The following is a 19,367-nucleotide window of genomic DNA, read 5'->3' on the forward strand; positions in this document are numbered from 1 at the left end:
TTGACATATCACTATAGTTAATAATTAAATCTTAATATAAATGCTTTCTAACTTCTTAGGGGTTAGGGGCTAACGAGTCAGTTGTAACAGCAATGTAGTAGTCGTATGGCAAAGGTAGGTTTTTCCCTATCCAAGCAGTGGCACGCCAACCAGCAAACATTTCCTCGACCTGCGTTGAGGTGTATAAGTCAAGTAGATGTCGAGTCACAACCTGACTTTATTTCGAGCATTTGACGACATGAAAACATAATTTTGGAATTGGAGTGTTGAAACTGAATAGACACTGCCAGCAAGCATTTCTGCATTTAACAAGTCTAATATACGCCGGGTCACAACGTTACTTTATTTCAACCATTTGTCGGCATGAAAACATATAGGCCTAGGGAAATGGTGATTTAGAGGACAGCTTGTTTGACACTTTTGTAACTGTGGCTCCCTCTCACTCCTTTCCACTGTGTATTTATATCGATTGAACGAGAGGATGTAACGATAACTCCACGAAAATAAAGGCTCGATGGCTATAATAATTTAAATATAATTAACTTATAAAGCGTGTTACAAGACACCAAGATGATCTGGCTGGCTGACTAAAAAGGCACTGTCTTTGGAACTTATAACACAGGAGGTCTGGCTTGCCGACGAAAAAGCATTGCGATCATAAAAGCGTGACCATCTGACAAAAGCAGAAATATGGTAATAAATGGATTTGATCCGACATCCTCCTGCCTACAGGTCAAGCGTCTCTATCAAATGGGCCACGGGAACCACCCAGTTACAATTGCATTTACTAATATATATATCTAAATGACGCTACAACTAACACCAAATGAGAGGAGAAATTCTCAAAGCAGATCTGCGCTGAACTGATTTGGTCTGCTTGTCTTGGTCAGCGATTGGGCGCAAACACTTCAAATGCATTGGCTGAGAGAACAGAAGGGCGGAGATTATTAGCATACTAGAGGAACGCCGTATTTTACGCGCGTTTTGATGTTCAAAACGCGCGTATTTTACGCGCGTTTTGAACACCAAAACGCGCGTAAAATACGCGCGTTTTGAACATCAAAACGCGCGTAAAATACGGCGTATTTTACGCGCGCTCTTGAAAGGCATAATTGCGGCATAAAAAGCGGCGCTTTTTTGCGCATGACGGCGTAAAATACGCCGTTTTTCTACATTTTACGGCGTATTTTACGGCGTAATGAAGGTGATACGCGTCTAAATGATGCCGCTTTCTGGCGGTGATGGCTTGCCATATAACCACCACACAATGATCAAGCGTCAGGTTAGGCGCGTTACTCGCGTTATCCAACGCGAGTAACGCGTTTGGTAACGCCCCTAACGCGACGCTTCAACGCATGTAACGCGTCTACGCGCCTATACCAATGGTTCCCTATGCAAAAATGCCGAGTTTGGATGCCCCTAACGCGAGTAACGCGGTTGGTGTGGCCGTACCGTTACAATGTAACCCCTTCACGGGAGACCCGACGGCTGCACATAGAGACGCTATGAGCATTCATCCCATTGGCTAACGGTGGACCTTGCGCTTCTTTTTTCGACGCAGGGGGTTTTCCACTCATTGCAATGTAATCCCACCACGGCAATATATGAAGCTATGAGCATTCATCCCATTGGCTAACGGAAGAGCCGATAGCTGCACATAGAGACGCTATGAGCATTCATCCCATTGGCTAACGCAGGACCATGTGCTTCTTTTTTCGACGCAGGGGGATTTCGACTCATTGCAATGTAATCCCTCCACGGCAATATATGAAGCTATGAGCATTCATCCCATTGGCTAACGGAAGACCCGATGGCTGCACATTAACGGCGATGTTACAGTGAAATCTGTAACATTCCTCAACACAACTACACCAACGTGTCCTTGTTTATTACAAAATATGCAGGCCTATGGGTTAAGTTTATGGGCATCAGTTGTCTGTGTCGTGTTATTAAATAACTTGCGCGGAGTCCAACTGTAAAGCGTGAATGTTTATTTCACCAAGTGCCTCGCTTTCTCAACTCCCGCCGCTCCTCCTACCCTGACGTTCCACCTCTGACGTCATCCTACAGGTCTCCCAAACTCTACTTAAAACAGTTACACCACATCTCCCCTTTCTAGAATCAATGGGTAGACTGCCATTGATTCCGCAGGACCTTAGGGGATTATTTTGCCCCTGTGGCTGGAAGGTCTGCTCCTATATGAGTCATTCACACTCACAACAGACACACAGCAATTTAACCTTGCTTCGGGAACAGGAAAATACAAACTACAATACAAAACACCTTGTACTGTCTATGCTCACTCTAACCCTGAAACGTGAACATTTACATTCAGACAATGCAACAATAAAGTGGCTCAATAACAGTATCGAACACATATTTGTCTTTTTTTTTTCTTTTTTTTTTGGATTGTCTCTAGGTCTCTGTAAAGTCTGTGATAAGCAAAATTACAAGTCGAACCGGGTCGGTCTTACCACAGCTCTCCCAGACCTGGTTCTAACTGTAGGAGTAGATGGTGGTTCTGGAACATTCTGCTGCGGTGGTGCTGCTGCAGGTCGTTCTGGAACACCTACTAGATTCTGCTCAGCTGCACCACTGTTGCTTTGGTCTGGGGAAGGCTGCATGGCTATGAGATGACGACGGTTTCGCCTCATGATCCCGTGGGGTCCCTCCACCAGATATGAGCGAGGTGTGGTGTGACTTCCGATGACAGCTCCAGCCGCTTTTTGGTCTGTGACCCACACGTCCTGCCCAGGAGTGAGGCTGTTGAGGTTCCTTGCACGGTGTCGCAGGTTGTAGTGTTGTGCATCTCTCCTCTTCCTCTCCTCCTCCTTCAGCAGTACCGCGTCTCCATCCGGAAGAGCAGGTATGCAAGCAGGGCAAGATATGGATCACCCGACTTCTTCAGGAGCCCCTTCACGGTCTGTAGTGCCCGCTCAGCTTCAGCATTCCCCTGGGGGTATTTTGGACTGCTGGTCACATGACGAAACCCATAGGACTCAGCAAAGTTGGCAAAGTCAGCTCCTGAGAACTGTGGCCCGTTATCAGTGACCAGTGTCTCACAGATCCCGTGACGTGCAAAAATCGACTTGAAGTGAGTGATCACATCCTTAGATGTTGTATGGCTTAACAGTGCGATCTCCACGTACCTTGATGCGTAGTCCACTACTAGCAGGTAGGTTTCGCTCTCTAGGACGAACAAATCTGCTCCGCACTTTTGCCATGGTCGGCCTGGATACGGTGTTGGCGTCAGCGGCTCCCTGTGGTTCTGTCTCTCCTGGCAGCATGCCCGGCAGTTCAGAACCACCTCGTTCAGCTGCTGGCTCAGCCCTGGCCACCATACAGACTGTTGCGCCCTCTCTCTACACTTGACCACACCTTGATGTCCTTCGTGCAGCTTGACAAGAACATAATTTCTCATTGTTGAGGGGATAACGAGTCTTTGTCCTTTCAACAGTAGACCATGCTGAACTGTGAGAAGAGTACGTTCAGACCAGTACAGCTTAAGTGCAGGTTCGTTAATGCCATGGGCTGGCCATCCTTCTGAACACAGCTGCATCACCCGTGCACACACACTGTCCCTCTGCAGCTCGTCTCGCAGTTCAGCTAGATAGCTGGTGCTCGCAGGTAAGTTCTCCATTACCATGTCGACGTAGATATTAGTGTCTTCAAACAGCTCTTTCTCAGCTGGTGTCTCTGCTCTCTCGACTGGCGCCCGTGACAGTGTATCTGCCGTCCACAGACATTTCCCTGCCACATGAGATATGGAGTAGGAATAGCGCATCAGACGCATTCTGAAGCGCTGGATCCGAGGAGGTAGGGCATCCAGAGCTTGAGACCCCAGGAGACTCAAGAGAGGCTTGTGATCCGTCTCCAGCTGGAAGTGTTTTCCAATCAGGAAGTTGCGAAACCTCTCGCAGGCCCAGGTCAGTCCCAATGCCTCCTTTTCCACTTGTGCATATCTCTGCTCGGTTGGAGTGAGAGACCGCGACATGTAGGCTATTGGCCTCCACTCTTCGTCCCACTTTTGTAGTAGCACTCCTCCAAGCCCGTATGATGATGCGTCTGGCTAGCACAGGTGGCTAGCACATGGCTAGCACAGGTGGCGACGTCAATGCATTCTTCAGATCCTGAAATGCTTTGGCCTGCTCAATGTCCCACATCCAGCAGTTCTTTTTCGACAGGAGATCTCGCAGGGGTTTGTCCCTCTCCGCCAGCTGCGGGATCAATTTGCCCAGCTGGTTCACCCTGCCGAGAAAGGATCTTACTTCGCTCACTGTTGTCGGTTCCTGCATCCTCTTTACAGCCTCTGTCTTGACTGGGTCTGGGCTGATGCCGCTGGCAGAGACCACATGGCCTAGAAAGCTCACCTCTGACCTTGACAGGTCACATTTCTCGATGTTCAGGGTGATGCCTGCCTTTTGGATCTTCTCCAGCACAGCATGCAGGCGGTCGTCATGCTCTGCCTGTGTACGTCCCCACACCAGCACATCATCTATGTGGCACACCACACCCTCGAGCCCTTCTGTGACCTCTGTCACCATTCTGTTCTGGAAGTGCTCGGGAGCCGATGCTATCCCGAAAGGAAGACGCTTGAAGAAAAAGCGTCCAAAGGGTGTGATGAAGGTTGTCAATTTCACTGAATCATCTGTTAGGGGAATTTGCCAAAACCCCATATTCGCATCCAGCTTACTAAAAATTCTGGCTCCAGCCAGCATTCCCAGTGTTTCTTCCACTGATGGCAGGATAAACTTCTCCCGACGTACTGACTCGTTCAGTTTAGTGAGATCCACACATATGCGTACAGCACCTGTTTTTTTTGGCACCACCACGATACCAGCACACCAGTCTGTCGGCTCCTCAATCCTGCATATCACCCCGAGGTCTTCCATGCGGGACAGTTCCTGCTTGACTTTACCCATCAATGGCAATGTGATCCTCCTAGGTGTTTTGAGTGAGAACGGTTGAGCCCCTGGTTTCAGCTTTATGGCGTATGGCTGGCGCATTTCTCCAAGTCCGCTGCATATTCTTGGGTAGGTTTGCGTTAATGTCTCCACAGTGACACTGTCCAGTCTGGCAACCAGCCCCAGCTTACAGCTCACGGATCTTCCCATGCAAGGCAGTGTGTAGATTACGCACAACATATACGTCCTCCATCTCTGCTTTCTTAACTCTCCACAGCAGCAGCCTCACAACGCCCACAACATCCAGTGGACTCTTACCTGGTCCCAAGAGTGGCTTTGTTGCTTTTCGGAGTATTGGTGGATTGTTCTTGAATATCTCCAGGAACACAGCGTGTGGCAAGACTGTGACGTCGGCACCTGTATCGATTTTGAACGTCACACTGCTGTCATGGATGCCTATGCTGACTGTCCATGGTTCACCATTTGCTGTGATGCTGCCAAGGAAGATTGCATCGTCCTCCTCTTCTTCAACTTCATGCACAGATTTTGGTGCTCTGCACACGCGACTGTAGTGACCCATTTTGCCACATGCATGGCATTTACTTTCATTTGCAGGACAATCTCGTGCAGGATGAGATGGAGTACAGCCACATTTGTAACACTGCGCTTTCCCTATGCTATTTCGGGCATTGTGTGGCTCATTTACGTGCTGAGGTTTGTTTGTAGCAGGCTTGCTGGTCTTGAGCATTCTGACCCTATCCACAGACTTAGCATCACTTGCCTGTGTTCTGGTGTCACCCCGCAGTGAAACTTGCTGCTTTTTGACCTCCTCGCTTTGGCGTGCCATTCTAACAGCTTTGTCCAAGGTAAGGTCTGCGTCCAGCTGCATGCGTTCGGACAGCCGGTTATCTAACAGTCCAACAACGAGTCTGTCTCGGATAAGCTCGTCATGTAGCACACCGTAGCTGCAATGTTCTGCTAGCGCGTATAAAGCAGTGACAAACAAATCTACTAGCTCTCCTTCTCTCTTTATGCGCATGTTAAACTTAGCACGCTCATAAATTACGTTTTTCTTGACCACAAAGAAACTTTGAAAGCCATCACGTACCCCTTTGTAAGTGCTTTCCTGAATAGCCGTTAAAGTTAGCCCACGTAAGATGTCATCCGCTTCGTCCCCCATGTAGTATATCAATGTATTGACTTGGTTCTCTTCAGAGCTTGCATTTAGGTTACTTGCCAGGCGAAATCTTTCGAATCTCCGGATCCATTTATCCCACTCTTGCGGCTTTGAAAAGTCGAAGGATTCCGGTGGCTGGATATTAAATGTAGCGCATGGTCCCGTTGTTGCTGCCGTTGGCTGCCGACCTCTGCTGCTATCCTCTTCTCCGTCGCTCATCCTGACCTTCTCTTTCTTTAGTTCGCAGGTTTAAAATGGTCCTTTTCCGGGGCTTCTCCCTCACGCTAACTACAGGACTTCTCACACCATGTCGTGTTATTAAATAACTTGCGCGGAGTCCAACTGTAAAGCGTGAATGTTTATTTCACCAAGTGCCTCCCCTTCTCAACTCCCGCCGCTCCTCCTACCCTGACGTTCCACCTCTGACGTCATCCTACAGGTCTCCCAAACTCTACTTAAAACAGTTACACCACAGTCTGTTGCCTGTTTTGTGTTTTGATTGAGAGAAACAATCGTTTTTTTGATCAGTGTTGGTATGAGGTCGTTGCTATAGAGGCCACGTCCGTGCGCTTTTTTTGACAACTGAGGGGGTGTTCACACAGGCAGTTGCGGGTGGATGTTTTACATTATATTCCTATGATACAGGGTGTTTTTGTAAAAACATCCTGGGTGCTTTTAAAAACACCACTGCCAGCGGGTTTTTTTCACTGCTAGGTGAATAAATAATTATTTTTCCATAGGCCCCGATGTCAACAAGCCTGAAACAGTACCTGGCGTCGACTACAGCCAGAATGACGATGGAAAAAGTGCCTTTGTAATTGTAATAAAGAGTGCCACTGGAGGGAGGAGCCTCAATTACTACGTGTTTCCCATCCATTGCCCCTAGGCAGTTAGGGAAATCCAGCTGTTGGAATCCAGTGGCTATCTTTCTCCACGCTGCTTTGTCTGGAATAGGCATGTAATCTGGCAGGAGGCAATCCCAAATAGCTGTGCAGACCTGATGAACTATGCCTGCCACAGTGCTGGCACCCATCCTGAAGGCGAAAGCGATGGACCGGAATGAATCGCCAGTTGCCAGATACCTGCCCAAAGAGTGATATTTAGTTTAGTCTGAAACAATTAAGCAAGCACGCATACACCTGTTGATCTTGATTGTAGCCGTTAGCAGTTAGATAGCAGTTTCTATTTCATTTGCAGGCCTGACAGTCAGGTAGGTAATGCTAGCAGTCTACATCCTGTCCAGCGAGGGACGCTATACATATAAAATAGGCCTACTCTGAGCACCTTTAAAACAAGACTGAAGACTTTTGTTTGCTTTAGCTTTCTGCTAAATCTTAAATACATTGCACTTTCTAAAAAGCTTTTTTAAATTTGCCTTTATATTCTATTTTAATACTAAAATTCCTTTTTAACTTTCTATTTTACCCATTTCTTTCCATATGTTTATCTATTAATTTATTTTATTGTATGACAATGTTTATATGTGAAGCACTTGAGTCTGCCTTGTGTATGAAAAGTGCTATATAAATAAAGTTACCTTGCCTTGCCTACGTATGCTGAGAAAGTGAGAACAAGCTTTGCAACACCAAAGAGTATGGGAGGCAAGACAACATAGCTTACATTAGACCTGTTGCTAGGTAACCTACTACCTGCTTGTTACTAGTAATAATATTGACAGATTCAATTTATATAGCGCTGTTCACACACTCAAAGCGCTTTAAGTAGTAGTAGTAAAATAAGCTACGAGACATGCGTCTGATTTCATAGTCCTTTTTATAAATATATTTGCGGATTTACCTTAAACAAATGCTGAGTCGTTCCTCTGGACTGATGGCTTGCCTCATGTGGGTGTCTTGCCTTATTATTGAAGGCGCAACCATGCGCAACAAGGTTTCAAATTGACTCTTGTCGAGTCTGAAATACGCACTGAACCGTGCATTATCAAACCGTAGCTCCTGAATCAAACTATGAAACGCCCCGTACTGCTGCCGTCCCCGGTTTATGTCATGCACCCACAAACGGGAAGGTTCATCGTTATCCTCGTCGTTGTCATCTAACGCCAAAACAAGGGCTAATTTTCTCATCCTCGACATTGTAACTGACACTGTAGCGTAGTCAAACCACTTTGATACGGTAACCGATTTGCGTGAATGAGTGTTTCTCCGATTTTTCCATGCTACACAGAACGAAATGTAAACCCATGCAAATAAAGACTTCATGGTCATAATAATTTACATATCATTAATCTACTGAGTGTGTAGGGTGGTATTCTATTTTTTTCAACGGGGCTGCATCCAGTCACTTGACCGTCATGGTTGCCATGGCGGTTGCTATCGACCGCCCCCTCTAATCCTTACATGGCTCTAAAAACCAGACGGCAAAGGAGCTGCCGTCAATTGTGGTGTTTTTGTCGTAAACTAGGGTCCGATGGTTGAAAAATAGACAGATATTCCAAGGTATCCTTAAAAGGCAGCTTGGATGTGTTTATTTTCTGCAGTTTAGACTTCTTCTATAACCTATTTTTGAAAGCAAAACACCAAGCTCATTGATATAACGAGGGAGGGTTATTTGAAACTATTTATTAAATAAATATTTGTGAGAGGTCATTCCTTTTCCTGATTTTGCTTCCTATTTATGTCTAGGGTAAACCCCTACTGTCCACAAGCATCCCCCCCTCCCCATATGGATATGGAGAATTGTTGCCACGTCCCAGTGGTGGAGGTATCATATATATGAAAGAGGGCATTCAATCCTAGCCTACTACAATGATCAATTAGGAGGCCGAAGCCCTAAAGGAAGTGATGCAAAGTGATACAACATTTAAGTAAGCTGTATAGGGTCTCTTATATATCAAAGGGGGTCTCAAAGGACGCATACGCTTCAACCTGTGGCTCCAGCCCTACAGGAAATGACTCAGCAAGTGCTCCATCTCGTTGCACCTCACCCAGCGGCTCGCTTGCAAGATTTTGGCCTGAAGTTCTTCCCAGACCTACACCCTAGCCATCCAACATGCATATCTCAGAATCAGGCCTCTCTTTAATAATGACAAAAAGTTATGAGAGAAACACACATTAACTTTTTGTTATCTCATAAGCGGTGTGGTGCCGGCTCCTTTTGACCTTTTGACCCCAGACTTCAAAAACGTGGCCACAGGCCAGCTGTGTCTACACACCTTTAGCCACAAATGTACACCTCCATCCCACAAAAAATGGGGACTAGAAACTAGTCTACATTCTACTAGTGAATAATTGTTTTTTGACATGCTTCCTGCGGCCTACTGTGATGGGACACCAAGTTAAATGGAGCCGTCCTCTCAATGTCTGATGTCAGTGAGTTCTGGCGGAGGCTTACCCGTCCTAATGTTATGGTTGATGACGACGAGAGGACCAGGGGGAGGAGAACAGCTGGACTGGGAATTCTGGTTGAGTTCTTATCGCATGTAAGCTCCGCTGGCACAACTAGTGTAGAGGCTCCATGTTGTAGGATCCAAAGTGCATTTTGTTTATGTAACAAGGTGTTATATCTTTTAAATTATAATTACACAATTGCCTTTGTTTTTCTTTCTATTACCTGAAGTTTAGCTTTCCATGCCGCCTTATGTTCTATTTGATTTTGTTCTTTCATTTGGCTCCACTTCCTTCTGTACTCCCGCCCACATTCCAGAGAACCCCATAAGTTTCCCGCGCCCCCTGCCCTCTTCCCTTTGTTCCGATTCCCTTGGGAAGTGGTGTGTACATTTATTTTGTAATCAAATCTTTGACCAACTTATTGCTTATCATTATTTATATTAGTTATTTTGATCATACATTGTTTAATTGGAAGTCTGGGGTATATATCTATCCATAGTTATTAGATAGATTTCAGTGTTTTGGGGAACTTAGTGTTTTGTTGCGATTCCCCCCCTGTGTGTTTCGTAGAGGAGTTAGAGTAAGGGCACAAGAGCTAAGAGGAAGCTATTTGTTCATGTGTGTATTCAGGTATGTCTTTCATTTCTTTGATTTCAACAATTTTTGTTATAATATTGTATGTGCTCCCTTTGTTCCGATTCCCTTGGGAAGAGAGGAGTTGGAGTAAGGGCACAAGTGCTAAGAGGAAGCTATTTGTTCATGTGTGTATTCAGATTCAGCAACGAATAAATGGACGTCGGAGTTCCCGAGTCCGGACAGATCGTGGGTCACGTCATTCATTAAAAAAAGAAACACAACGCAGATTCAGCCGGTCACACTTGGTGCCGTGACCCGGATGACAAGAGCCCAGGGGGCACGCCTTGGTTGGCGTTTGAGGGCACTAGAGCAGGCCGTTTAGAGCAGCGAAGAGGGAGTGACCCACACAGAGCGGGGGGCCAGTTCAAGTAGCACCCTGCTGTGGAAGTTGCCGCTCCCCTTAAGCAGACCAGCCCCCCGAGCTGAACAGCGCCACCCGCCCCTCCGCCCCTCACCGGACCCCCCTCTTATGGCCTCCGCCTCCCCACGCTGGTTGGGAGGCGTCCCGTTTGGCGGCTCAACCTAGAGGGATGAGCAAGGTGTGTGTGTACGTGTGTGTGTGTGTGTGTGTGACCGGTGAAACCCAGCACCTGCACAAATGGGTACCCTTCACAAAAAAATAAAATAAATGTTGGCGCAGATGAAGTGCCGACGTGTGAACTGAAGATATCTCTATGTCTCGGTTATTATGATGCCACTAACGTCTAACAAGCAAGCAGGGGGACGGACGGATGGGAACAGGAAAGGGGGGGGGGGGGTTATAAAAAATAAAAACAAAGAGTATAAGGTAGAACATTGAAATAAAAAAAGCTGTGCGGCGCGATGCCCTTCTAGGCGCGCTCCCCGCGGATACGGCGTGCCAGCTGGATGTCTTTGGGCATGATGGTGACACGCTTGATGTGGATGGAGCACAGGTTGGTGTCCTCGAACAGACCCACCAGGTAGGCCTCGCTGGCCTCCTGCAGGGCCCCGATGGCCGTGCTCTGGAAGCACAGGTCGGTCTTGAAGTCCTGGGCGATCTCCCTCACCAGGCGCTGGAAGGGCAGCTTGCGGATCAGCAGCTCGGTGGACTTCTGGTAGCGACGGATCTCACGCAGGGCCACGGTGCCGGGCCTGTAACGATGGGGCTTCTTGACGCCGCCGGTGGAGGCGGCCCTCTTACGGGCCGCCTTGGTGGCCAGCTGATTACATGGAGCCTTTCCTCCAGTGGACTTACGAGCGGTCTGCTTGGTACGGGCCATGTCGCTGACTTATCACCGGGGTGAATATGAAGGTTTTTAGCGCAGGGATATACGTGTTATGGTTGTGTAGCAGTGGTAGTATTTACTATCTCTTTTATCCACTATCCAAATTAGCACATGCTTTCCCCTGCAAGGACCAGACGGCAAGGAAAGTGGCGAAGAAGCTCTGGGACAACTTCTTCTGTGTCTACGGCTTCCCTCAGCGTCTCCACTCTGACCAGGGTGCGAACTTTGAGAGCGAGCTCATTGCTGAACTTCTGGAGCTGGCTGGTGTCAACAAGTCTCGGACCTCCCCATAGCATCCCATGGGGAACGGCGGCACAGAGAGGTTTAACCGCACTCTGGGTAACATGCTACGGTCTCTCCCTCCCAGATCCAAACAGAAGTGGCCCCAAATGGTCCAGACGATGACGTTTGTCTATAATTGTACGGCACATGAGACAACTGGCTTTGCGCCATTCTATTTGATGTTTGGGAGGGTCCCTCGGCTGCTGGTTGACCTCCTATTCAAGAATGTCTTCCGTGACGAAACAGTCTGTGACTATGATGCCTATGTGAAGTCTCTGGCGAGCGACCTCCACTCTGCTATGCTCCTGGCTCAGAAGAACTCTGCTATTGAGCAGAAACACCAGTCTGACCAGTACAACAAAAAGGTCAAGGGTCTGCCTCTCTCCGTCGGTGACCAGGTTCTTGTGGCAAACAAGGGTGGCAGAGGGAAGCGTAAGCTTGCTGACAAATGGGAGCCGGTTGTTCACACGGTTGTGGCCTCCAAGCCTTCTCTCCACATCTATAAGATCAGGGATCGAGTCGGACATGAGAGGGTGGTGCACCGGAATCTCCTGCTCCAGGTCAGCTTCCTCCCCTTGGATGAGAGTCTGGATACCCTGGGCGTCAGCAGTGTGAATGATGGCTGCCCCAAGTCAAACTTACCTGAGTGTGAGGCATCAGCAATTGAGACAGACTGTGGTGCAGTTGATCCCACTATGGCTGATTCGCTCTCCTGGGTCAGTGAGGATAGCGATGACCGTAGAGCTTCGTGGGTCCGTGAACAGTCCCCAGTCAGGGATGAGGATGACACTCGCAGTCGTGACTTACCTATTCTGATGATCCCTCCTGCATTGGATGGGCTTGCTGGTGCTGTTAGTGTTACCCCGTTGTCATCCCCCTCCTCTGAGCCCCATGTGTCTCCGGTAATTGATGCTCATCCTCAGAGTTCTCAGACAAGTGATCGCCACACTTCAAGATTTGGGAGAGTTATCAAGCCGGTCTTTAGGTTCATAGAGTCCATGGCACAACTGGAAACGGTTCTGGGTGTTCGGCCAGTATCCACTGTAGTCCATGTTTGAGCTTATGTGACATGTCAGGGGTTAATCTAAACCGGGAAAGAGGGGCGCTGCGCCTCCTTGTTTCAACCCAGCGCCTCCTTGTCGAAAATGGAGAGCGAGAGAGCAAGACCGCGCACAGGAGACAGACGTGCTCCTAACCGCGTTCGCATCTGTGTAGCGAGCGCGCAGCACAACAGAGAGGGATCTAGAAACTGTGCATGATGCAGTGTGCACGTGAGCCTCAGGCGCCTCCTGATTGGCCTGGATCGGTAAGTCAACCCATCAGTTTACAGTGTAGGCGGGCTTTTATCTCTTCTCCCGAACCAAATTTATCAGTTCAGTGAATCTGAGAGTGTCTGAGAAGAAAGAAAATATAGCGTTTGGTGACTTAGTTTACAGTGTTTTTAAAATGTCGTGCCGCGGGGTGAAGAAAAGCAAGGATTGTCTTGCAAATTTTCAAAAGCCCCGCACCGCGGAAGGGGGGGCACCCCCGTCAACAATCGCTCCATACCCCCCCCCCGTCAACAATCGCTCCATACCCCCCCCCCCGTCAACAATCCTCTGCCTAGGGCCCCCACACTCCCTAGAATCGCCCCTGCCCTCGCCATTGATGTTTTCCCCCTTGTGAACACACTGCATGTGTCTCCTGGTTTTACCCATGGCAAGTGTATTATTATTGTTTTTATTTATTTGTTTATTTGTTTTATTTGTTATTATTTGCCCGGTCCGAGTATGGCCTAAGTATGTGTGGTGTAAATGGCACTTCACGTTGTCTATAGTGTTCCCAGGGGCTTAGCTAACCTCTGGGTACTCTTAACTCTTTATTGGGTGGCACCTATTGCCGAAGTCTTGGTTTTCTTGTGGTCCGTTTACAGCCCGGTCTGGGCAAGTTTTATTTATGGTTCAAGTGTTTGTTTAATTCTGGGGGGTGAGTGTAACAGGGTGTTATATCTTTTAAATTACAAAATTGCATTTGTTTTTCTTTCTATTACCTGAAGTTTAGCTTTCCATGCCGCCTTATGTTCTATTTGATTTTGTTCTTTGATTTGGCTCCACCTCCTTCTGTACTCCCGCCCACATTCCAGAGAACCCCATAAATTTCCCGCGCCCCCTGCCCTCTTGCCTTTGTTCCGATTCCCTTGGGAAGAGGTGTGTACATTTATTTTGTAATCAAATCTTTGACCATCTTATTGCTTATCATTATTCATATATGTTATTTTGATTATACATTGTTTGATTGGATGTCTGGGGTAGATATTTATCCATAGTTATTAGATAGATTTCAGTGTTTGGGGAACTTTGTGTTTTGTTGCGATGTCCTAGCATGCACCTAACCCTCGTGTAGTCATGCCAGTTCCCCTTCCCCCCATGTGTGTTTCGTAGAGGAGTTGGAGTAAGGGCACAAATGCTAAGAGGAAGCTATTTGTTCATGTGTGTATGCAGGTCTGTCTTTTATTTCTTTGATTTCAATAATTTTTATTATAATATTGTATGTGCTCCCTTTTTTCCAATTCCCTTGGGAAGAGAGGAGTTGGAGTAAGGGCACAAGTGCTAAGAGGAAGCTATTTGTTCATGTGTGTATTCAGATTCAGCAACGAATAAATGGACGTCGGAGTTCCCGAGTCCGGACAGATCGTGGGTCACGTCATTCATTAAAAAAAGAAACACAACGCAGATTCAGCCGGTCACATTTACATAGACCAGTGCGGATACAGGAGGGTCGAGGTCTTTAAAATCAGCTGCATTACCAATTAAGAAAAGGAAACAATTTGGTGACAAACAAAATCGGTTATAACGCGAATAGTTGCACCCGGGAAGTAGGCTAGATATCGAGGACTAGAACGAGAACATATCACATGTCCTCTTGTGGATTTAATCATCATGGAGTTTGGTATTTTAATCCAGGTGTAAAATAGTGAAGCGTTGGCTGTTGGCGGATGAGAGGGATTATTTTGAGGGGGATTATTATTTTACTTTGAATAAGTATACAATAAGTTAAAACAGCGTTATGTTCGCCAGGATGTTCTGGTGTGAATAACGGTGGTAATAAGTGTTAGGTTACCCTAACCCTTATTCAAACCGTTAAGTTATCCAAAGCCCTAACCCTAACCCTTCATGCACGGACCAACGAACAGTTGCGTTTAATGTGACCATTACGCATGTTTGTTATCCATATAATAGATATTGTCAAAGGACAAAAACAGAATTAGAATTAGAAATGCAACTCTGGCCTCTCAAGAGCTTTTTGAGAACAGCCTCGCTGCGGCTTGCTGCGAGTTCGCGGCTGCCCCCCCATTGAGGCGAAAATAACTGCATCTTCTTTCGATTACAGCCTGTTTGTCTGATTGCCCTGTTACCAAGCCCTCGATGTCCGACTCCCTGCCTGTTACCCAGCCTGTTAGTGACCCCTTGCTGTCTGACTCCCCGCCTGTTACCGAGCCCTTGCCTTCTTGTTACCGGTCTTCTCATTCTTCTCCCCTGTCTTGTAGGCCATTATATATTCCTTGTTGCCCTCACTGAACCACTTTATTATGCACACTCTATGTCTGGTTCTCTGTGCCATGAGATCCCCAGAATAAACATCTTTAGCATTGTTGGTGGCCAAATGTGGGATATTTGGTATCAAGACTCTTAAGTGTTTAATTTGACTAATCCACAAGTTGAGCCCAGAATGCCAAGTCAGGTTTGATGACTTGGACCCTATCCTTCAGATTCCTCCCCTTGTCATCACATTATGAGTATCCCATTGCTGGAGTACCCCAAGTGGTCAGAAGCATGATCATGAGGAGATGCTCAACATCAGGGTCTTATGGTTTGGGTTCCCCTACTACATACGTAGATGTCTGGTTGTTTTTAACAGTCCACTGAAAGCCATCTTGAATCTTTTGAATGCTGTATTTCCTTCCATTGGTGGAGACAGGCTTGTTGGGTTCAAGGGACAAAGGAGACCCATAGCCTTTCCCCATTTCCCATCTTCTAAACACATAATTCAAAGTGGATTTGGAAATTCTGGCTGAAGCTTCAATTCAAATAAATGAAATGAGAAGAGGGCTCGGAAGTTTAATAATCTACCAAAGCAATTTGGTTATTACTTAAGCAAGCGTTGTTCAGAAAGAATTGAGGAATTTAACTAATTTCCTCTGCATGGAGTCAAATTTGAAACTTATTCATTTTAAATTGAATGAATAGTCTGATGGATGAATGGTATTCCATTGGGTCTAAGAGTCTAAATGAATGATTTCTATCAATTTTTGTTGAGTAGGCCTATCTGCATGTATGTGTGTATACATTTCTCTAGTTCAACCTCCCATGCCTCAAGAGATGTGGAATGCGTCTGGCACATGTAGTGTAATCAGCGGCTGCCTCTGCTGAATCAACTTCAGTTTTTACTGAGACGTTTTTAGGAATATTTGTTTATGCTGTTTTATTGATAGTGATATTTCAGACTAAGACTTATGGCTCATTGTCCCCTTTATTTTCATTGTTTTTTTTACCATGGGTAACACAATTCTAAGTAACATTATCACCCTATCTACACGTATTAACATATTCATGCACAAATGACTCGTCTTCAAAGCAACTGAACAATATTTTTGTATACACATAATTTAATCTGCTTAGCTCACCAATCCCTATTGCTGATTTATTTTGATTTGTTTCATATTTAAATCAATGGCATCCACATTTCCACAATATCCTGTAAAAAAAGACACCATTATAGATACAAAAAATATACACAAACAGAAAAGAATAAAACCCAAACTATATGTAACAAGTGTCATTTCGAGGAAGCAGACCAGGCCATATAAAGTAAACCATAATTAATATAAAAACAATTGATGGCATTCTAGTTAATGAGTATATCAGTGTAGTGGTACAACGCTGACAGACCAGCCAACCATTAACAAACTGTAGGAAAACCACATCCATATCATTCACTCCCTTTTGCTAATAGTTATAAGATCCTATCTGTCCCATATAATCAGTACCATCTCATGGTCAATTAATATTGCTAGTGTGCAACCTAGTATTTAGCCAAATTACTGTGATAAAGAAACGCCAATAAATTACATTTACAAAACTGAACTTTTGTTTATTGTAACTGAACATTCAAAATGATCTATGACTTTCAATAATATATGGTGAGGGTAACAATAATGGGTAGTGTTAAGAAAGCGTAATGTAAGGAAAATGTTAGGAACGTTTTTTTAAGAACATTATGGGGAGGAGAAGAATGTGGGAAGAGATTAAGACTTAAATATAGAGAAGAATCAATTGTAAAAACATCTACCTCTATTTTTTCTTCACTATATTAATAGTGTTCATATGGCTCTAAAACAATAGTCATTTAGTGTACAGGTGGTGTTTAAGTGTGTGGACCAGTGTAACATGTTGGTCCAATATTTGAAGATGTGTTTTTCTTTCGGTCAGTGTAGTATGTAGTCATAGTGTGTATGTTATTTATGCAATGTAATCCATTTATTTGTTTGCGTAAAGGCTGAAACATGTGTATGCAGTATGCAAAGTTTGCAAATGAAGAGGCATGTTCCCGAAATTTGCGGTCTCAATTCCACTTGTTTATATTTTACCTTTGTGATCTGATAATACATATTAGTATATGCTACACGTGAACCTCCTAAGATGGCGCAATTTGATTGGTTCGCTATCTCGGGGTATTGGGCAATATCCCTAATCTGACTCTTGCCAGATGAATTTCGTTCCAACTAGCTCCACTCATCCATCTGGGATCGCTCCCGTTGAGCGGGATTTGGGGACCAGATCGAATGGTAGAGGTTGTGGTTGTTTTGATTCCGACGACAATTGCGGCACACATCAAGGAATCAAGCGTCAACATTGATGCTGCTATTGCATCAATGTTGTCCAATCTAGCGAATATTCTTTCTTTAAAAGAACATCAGAGAAGGGCTGCGTCGCTCTCATCAGCATCATAGGTTGGTTTTGATGTGAGTGGTTGAAGTAGCACGTCAATAAAGATGACGGACAAGTGGTTTATCCAATCATATGCAAGGATTTTTGATAAGGCCCAGCCTTCTTAAACACCTCTCCAATGGATTGATCGCAGATGGATGAGTGGAGCTAGGTTGAACGAAATTCATCTGGCAAGAGTCTGGTTACAATATCCCATGATTGAGATCTCAAACTCGAGATATTGTTTTCATCGCAAAATAGTGCACGTGACGGTCGTCTCGTCAGGCTAATAGAAACAAATAAACCGCTAATAAAAACAAATAAATCCCAGCAAAAAGTGTTATCTTGTTTATTTATAGTTGAGTGAAGTGTTCACGTGTAGTATATACTAAAACAATTATTCACCTCAGCTTTGGGGAGTAATTGTTAAATAGCATTAACGGTTAGAAAAACTAACCAGGTTTTAAAAACATTCAATTTAGGATTTTAGTGTAAACGTCTGGATGTGAGGTCTGTGTTCTGAACTAGCATAGCCGATCACATGCCATTGTAAGTGTAGCTGTGTAGGTGTAACTGAGGCCTGTGTGTGAGTGTGTGACAACATCGAGTGCCAATCCATTCTCTCCTCATAGTCTAGTCTGTGCCTCTGGGATGTAGATCTCGATGCTGTCGGCGCTCTCAGTTGCAGAGTTCTGCCGCACAGAGGCCGCTCGCTTGACGGCCATAAGGCGCTTCCGTGCCTCCTGCTTCTGCTTCTCAGAGCTCTCCAGGGATCGGTCTCTGGCCAGGGGGGGGTGGTGGTGTTGGGGCCCCTTTGGAGGCTTCTTCTGGACTGGTGGCGGGCGCCATATCTCCTGGGGGGGAATTGAAGAAAGGGAGAGTAAAAACATGGACATAATGATGGGTTCCTTCGTGTGAGTTGGTCTTTTGCAGGTTTTCCTTTGTTAGCAACAGCTACTGTGGTGGAATGCATCGACCCCTATATGGGCTTATGCCATCTGTATTGGGGTACAGATTGCCGAATGCAGAAGTACGCTTGGTGAGTGAGATAGAGAAAGTGTGCATGGCCAGAGACTAGTTCTCTACCTACTCCATCCCACTGTTCCTATAAACTACAATTCTGTTGCAACATTTCAGTCTGTAATTTTTCCTTATTACACGGCTATTTCCCAGCGTTTGGTGGTCAATTATTTTTGGATAATTGGCCGTTGCTAAGCATAATTGACCACTGTCAAAGAAAGTGAATTTATTTGCCTCTGATTCACGTCTTTCTTATCAGTCCGCAAGTAGTCCGCTAAGTTATCAACCCCAGCGTCCTTGGTTGCAAAGCGACGTCATAGTCTTTGGCAAACTATTTCTCTGCTGATCAACGCTTCTCTGCTGATGAACGCAGAAGCAGAATGATAACAAATAAATTGTAAGAAGACACTATGTGAAGTTATTTTTTCGTCTTGGCAAGAAGCCGTGTAATAAGCGGGATAATTTATAGAACGCCGGTCATCATCGAAAATAAGACCCTTCGGGGATATTGTGTTCAACACTGAGGAACTAGTAGGAAAAGTAAATAATTAAATACTTTCGACCTATTTTGTGTATTTTTTTTCTTGTGTGACCATTATTAAAACTACCAAGACTACTACTACTGCTGCTGCTACTGCTTCTGCTACTACTTATAATAATACTACCAAGACTAGTAAGAACATCATTTGCACATAAAACAGCTTTTATTGGCGCAATGGAAAAACCCCTGGACATTTTGGTCCTTGACTTGGCATCCTTGACCTTATTTGGCCCTTGGGGAAAACTAA

The 19,367-nt window shown here is 45.5% G+C and overlaps 2 protein-coding genes across 2 annotated transcripts in view; both read right to left on the bottom strand.

The window, feature by feature from the left end:
* Positions 1-10,683: 10,683 nt before the first annotated feature.
* On the bottom strand, positions 10,684-11,398 carry LOC115549068 (histone H3.3-like). The gene has a single exon (XM_030364063.1). The coding sequence runs from the start codon at positions 11,303-11,305 to the stop codon at positions 10,895-10,897; it is 411 nt and encodes a 136-aa protein (XP_030219923.1). The 5' UTR covers positions 11,306-11,398; the 3' UTR covers positions 10,684-10,894.
* Positions 11,399-18,140: 6,742 nt separating this feature from the next.
* The window catches only part of LOC115549066 (disks large-associated protein 1), a 97,753-nt gene continuing 96,526 nt past the window's right edge, over positions 18,141-19,367 (bottom strand). Inside the window, exon 15 of the mRNA XM_030364062.1 lies at positions 18,141-18,413. Coding sequence (XP_030219922.1) covers positions 18,186-18,413 — 228 coding nt within the window. The 3' untranslated portion in view covers positions 18,141-18,185. The remainder of the gene's footprint in view (positions 18,414-19,367) is intronic.

This window comes from Gadus morhua, chromosome 8 (assembly GCF_902167405.1).
Source record: "Gadus morhua chromosome 8, gadMor3.0, whole genome shotgun sequence".
Classification (NCBI taxonomy): Eukaryota; Metazoa; Chordata; class Actinopteri; order Gadiformes; family Gadidae; genus Gadus; species Gadus morhua.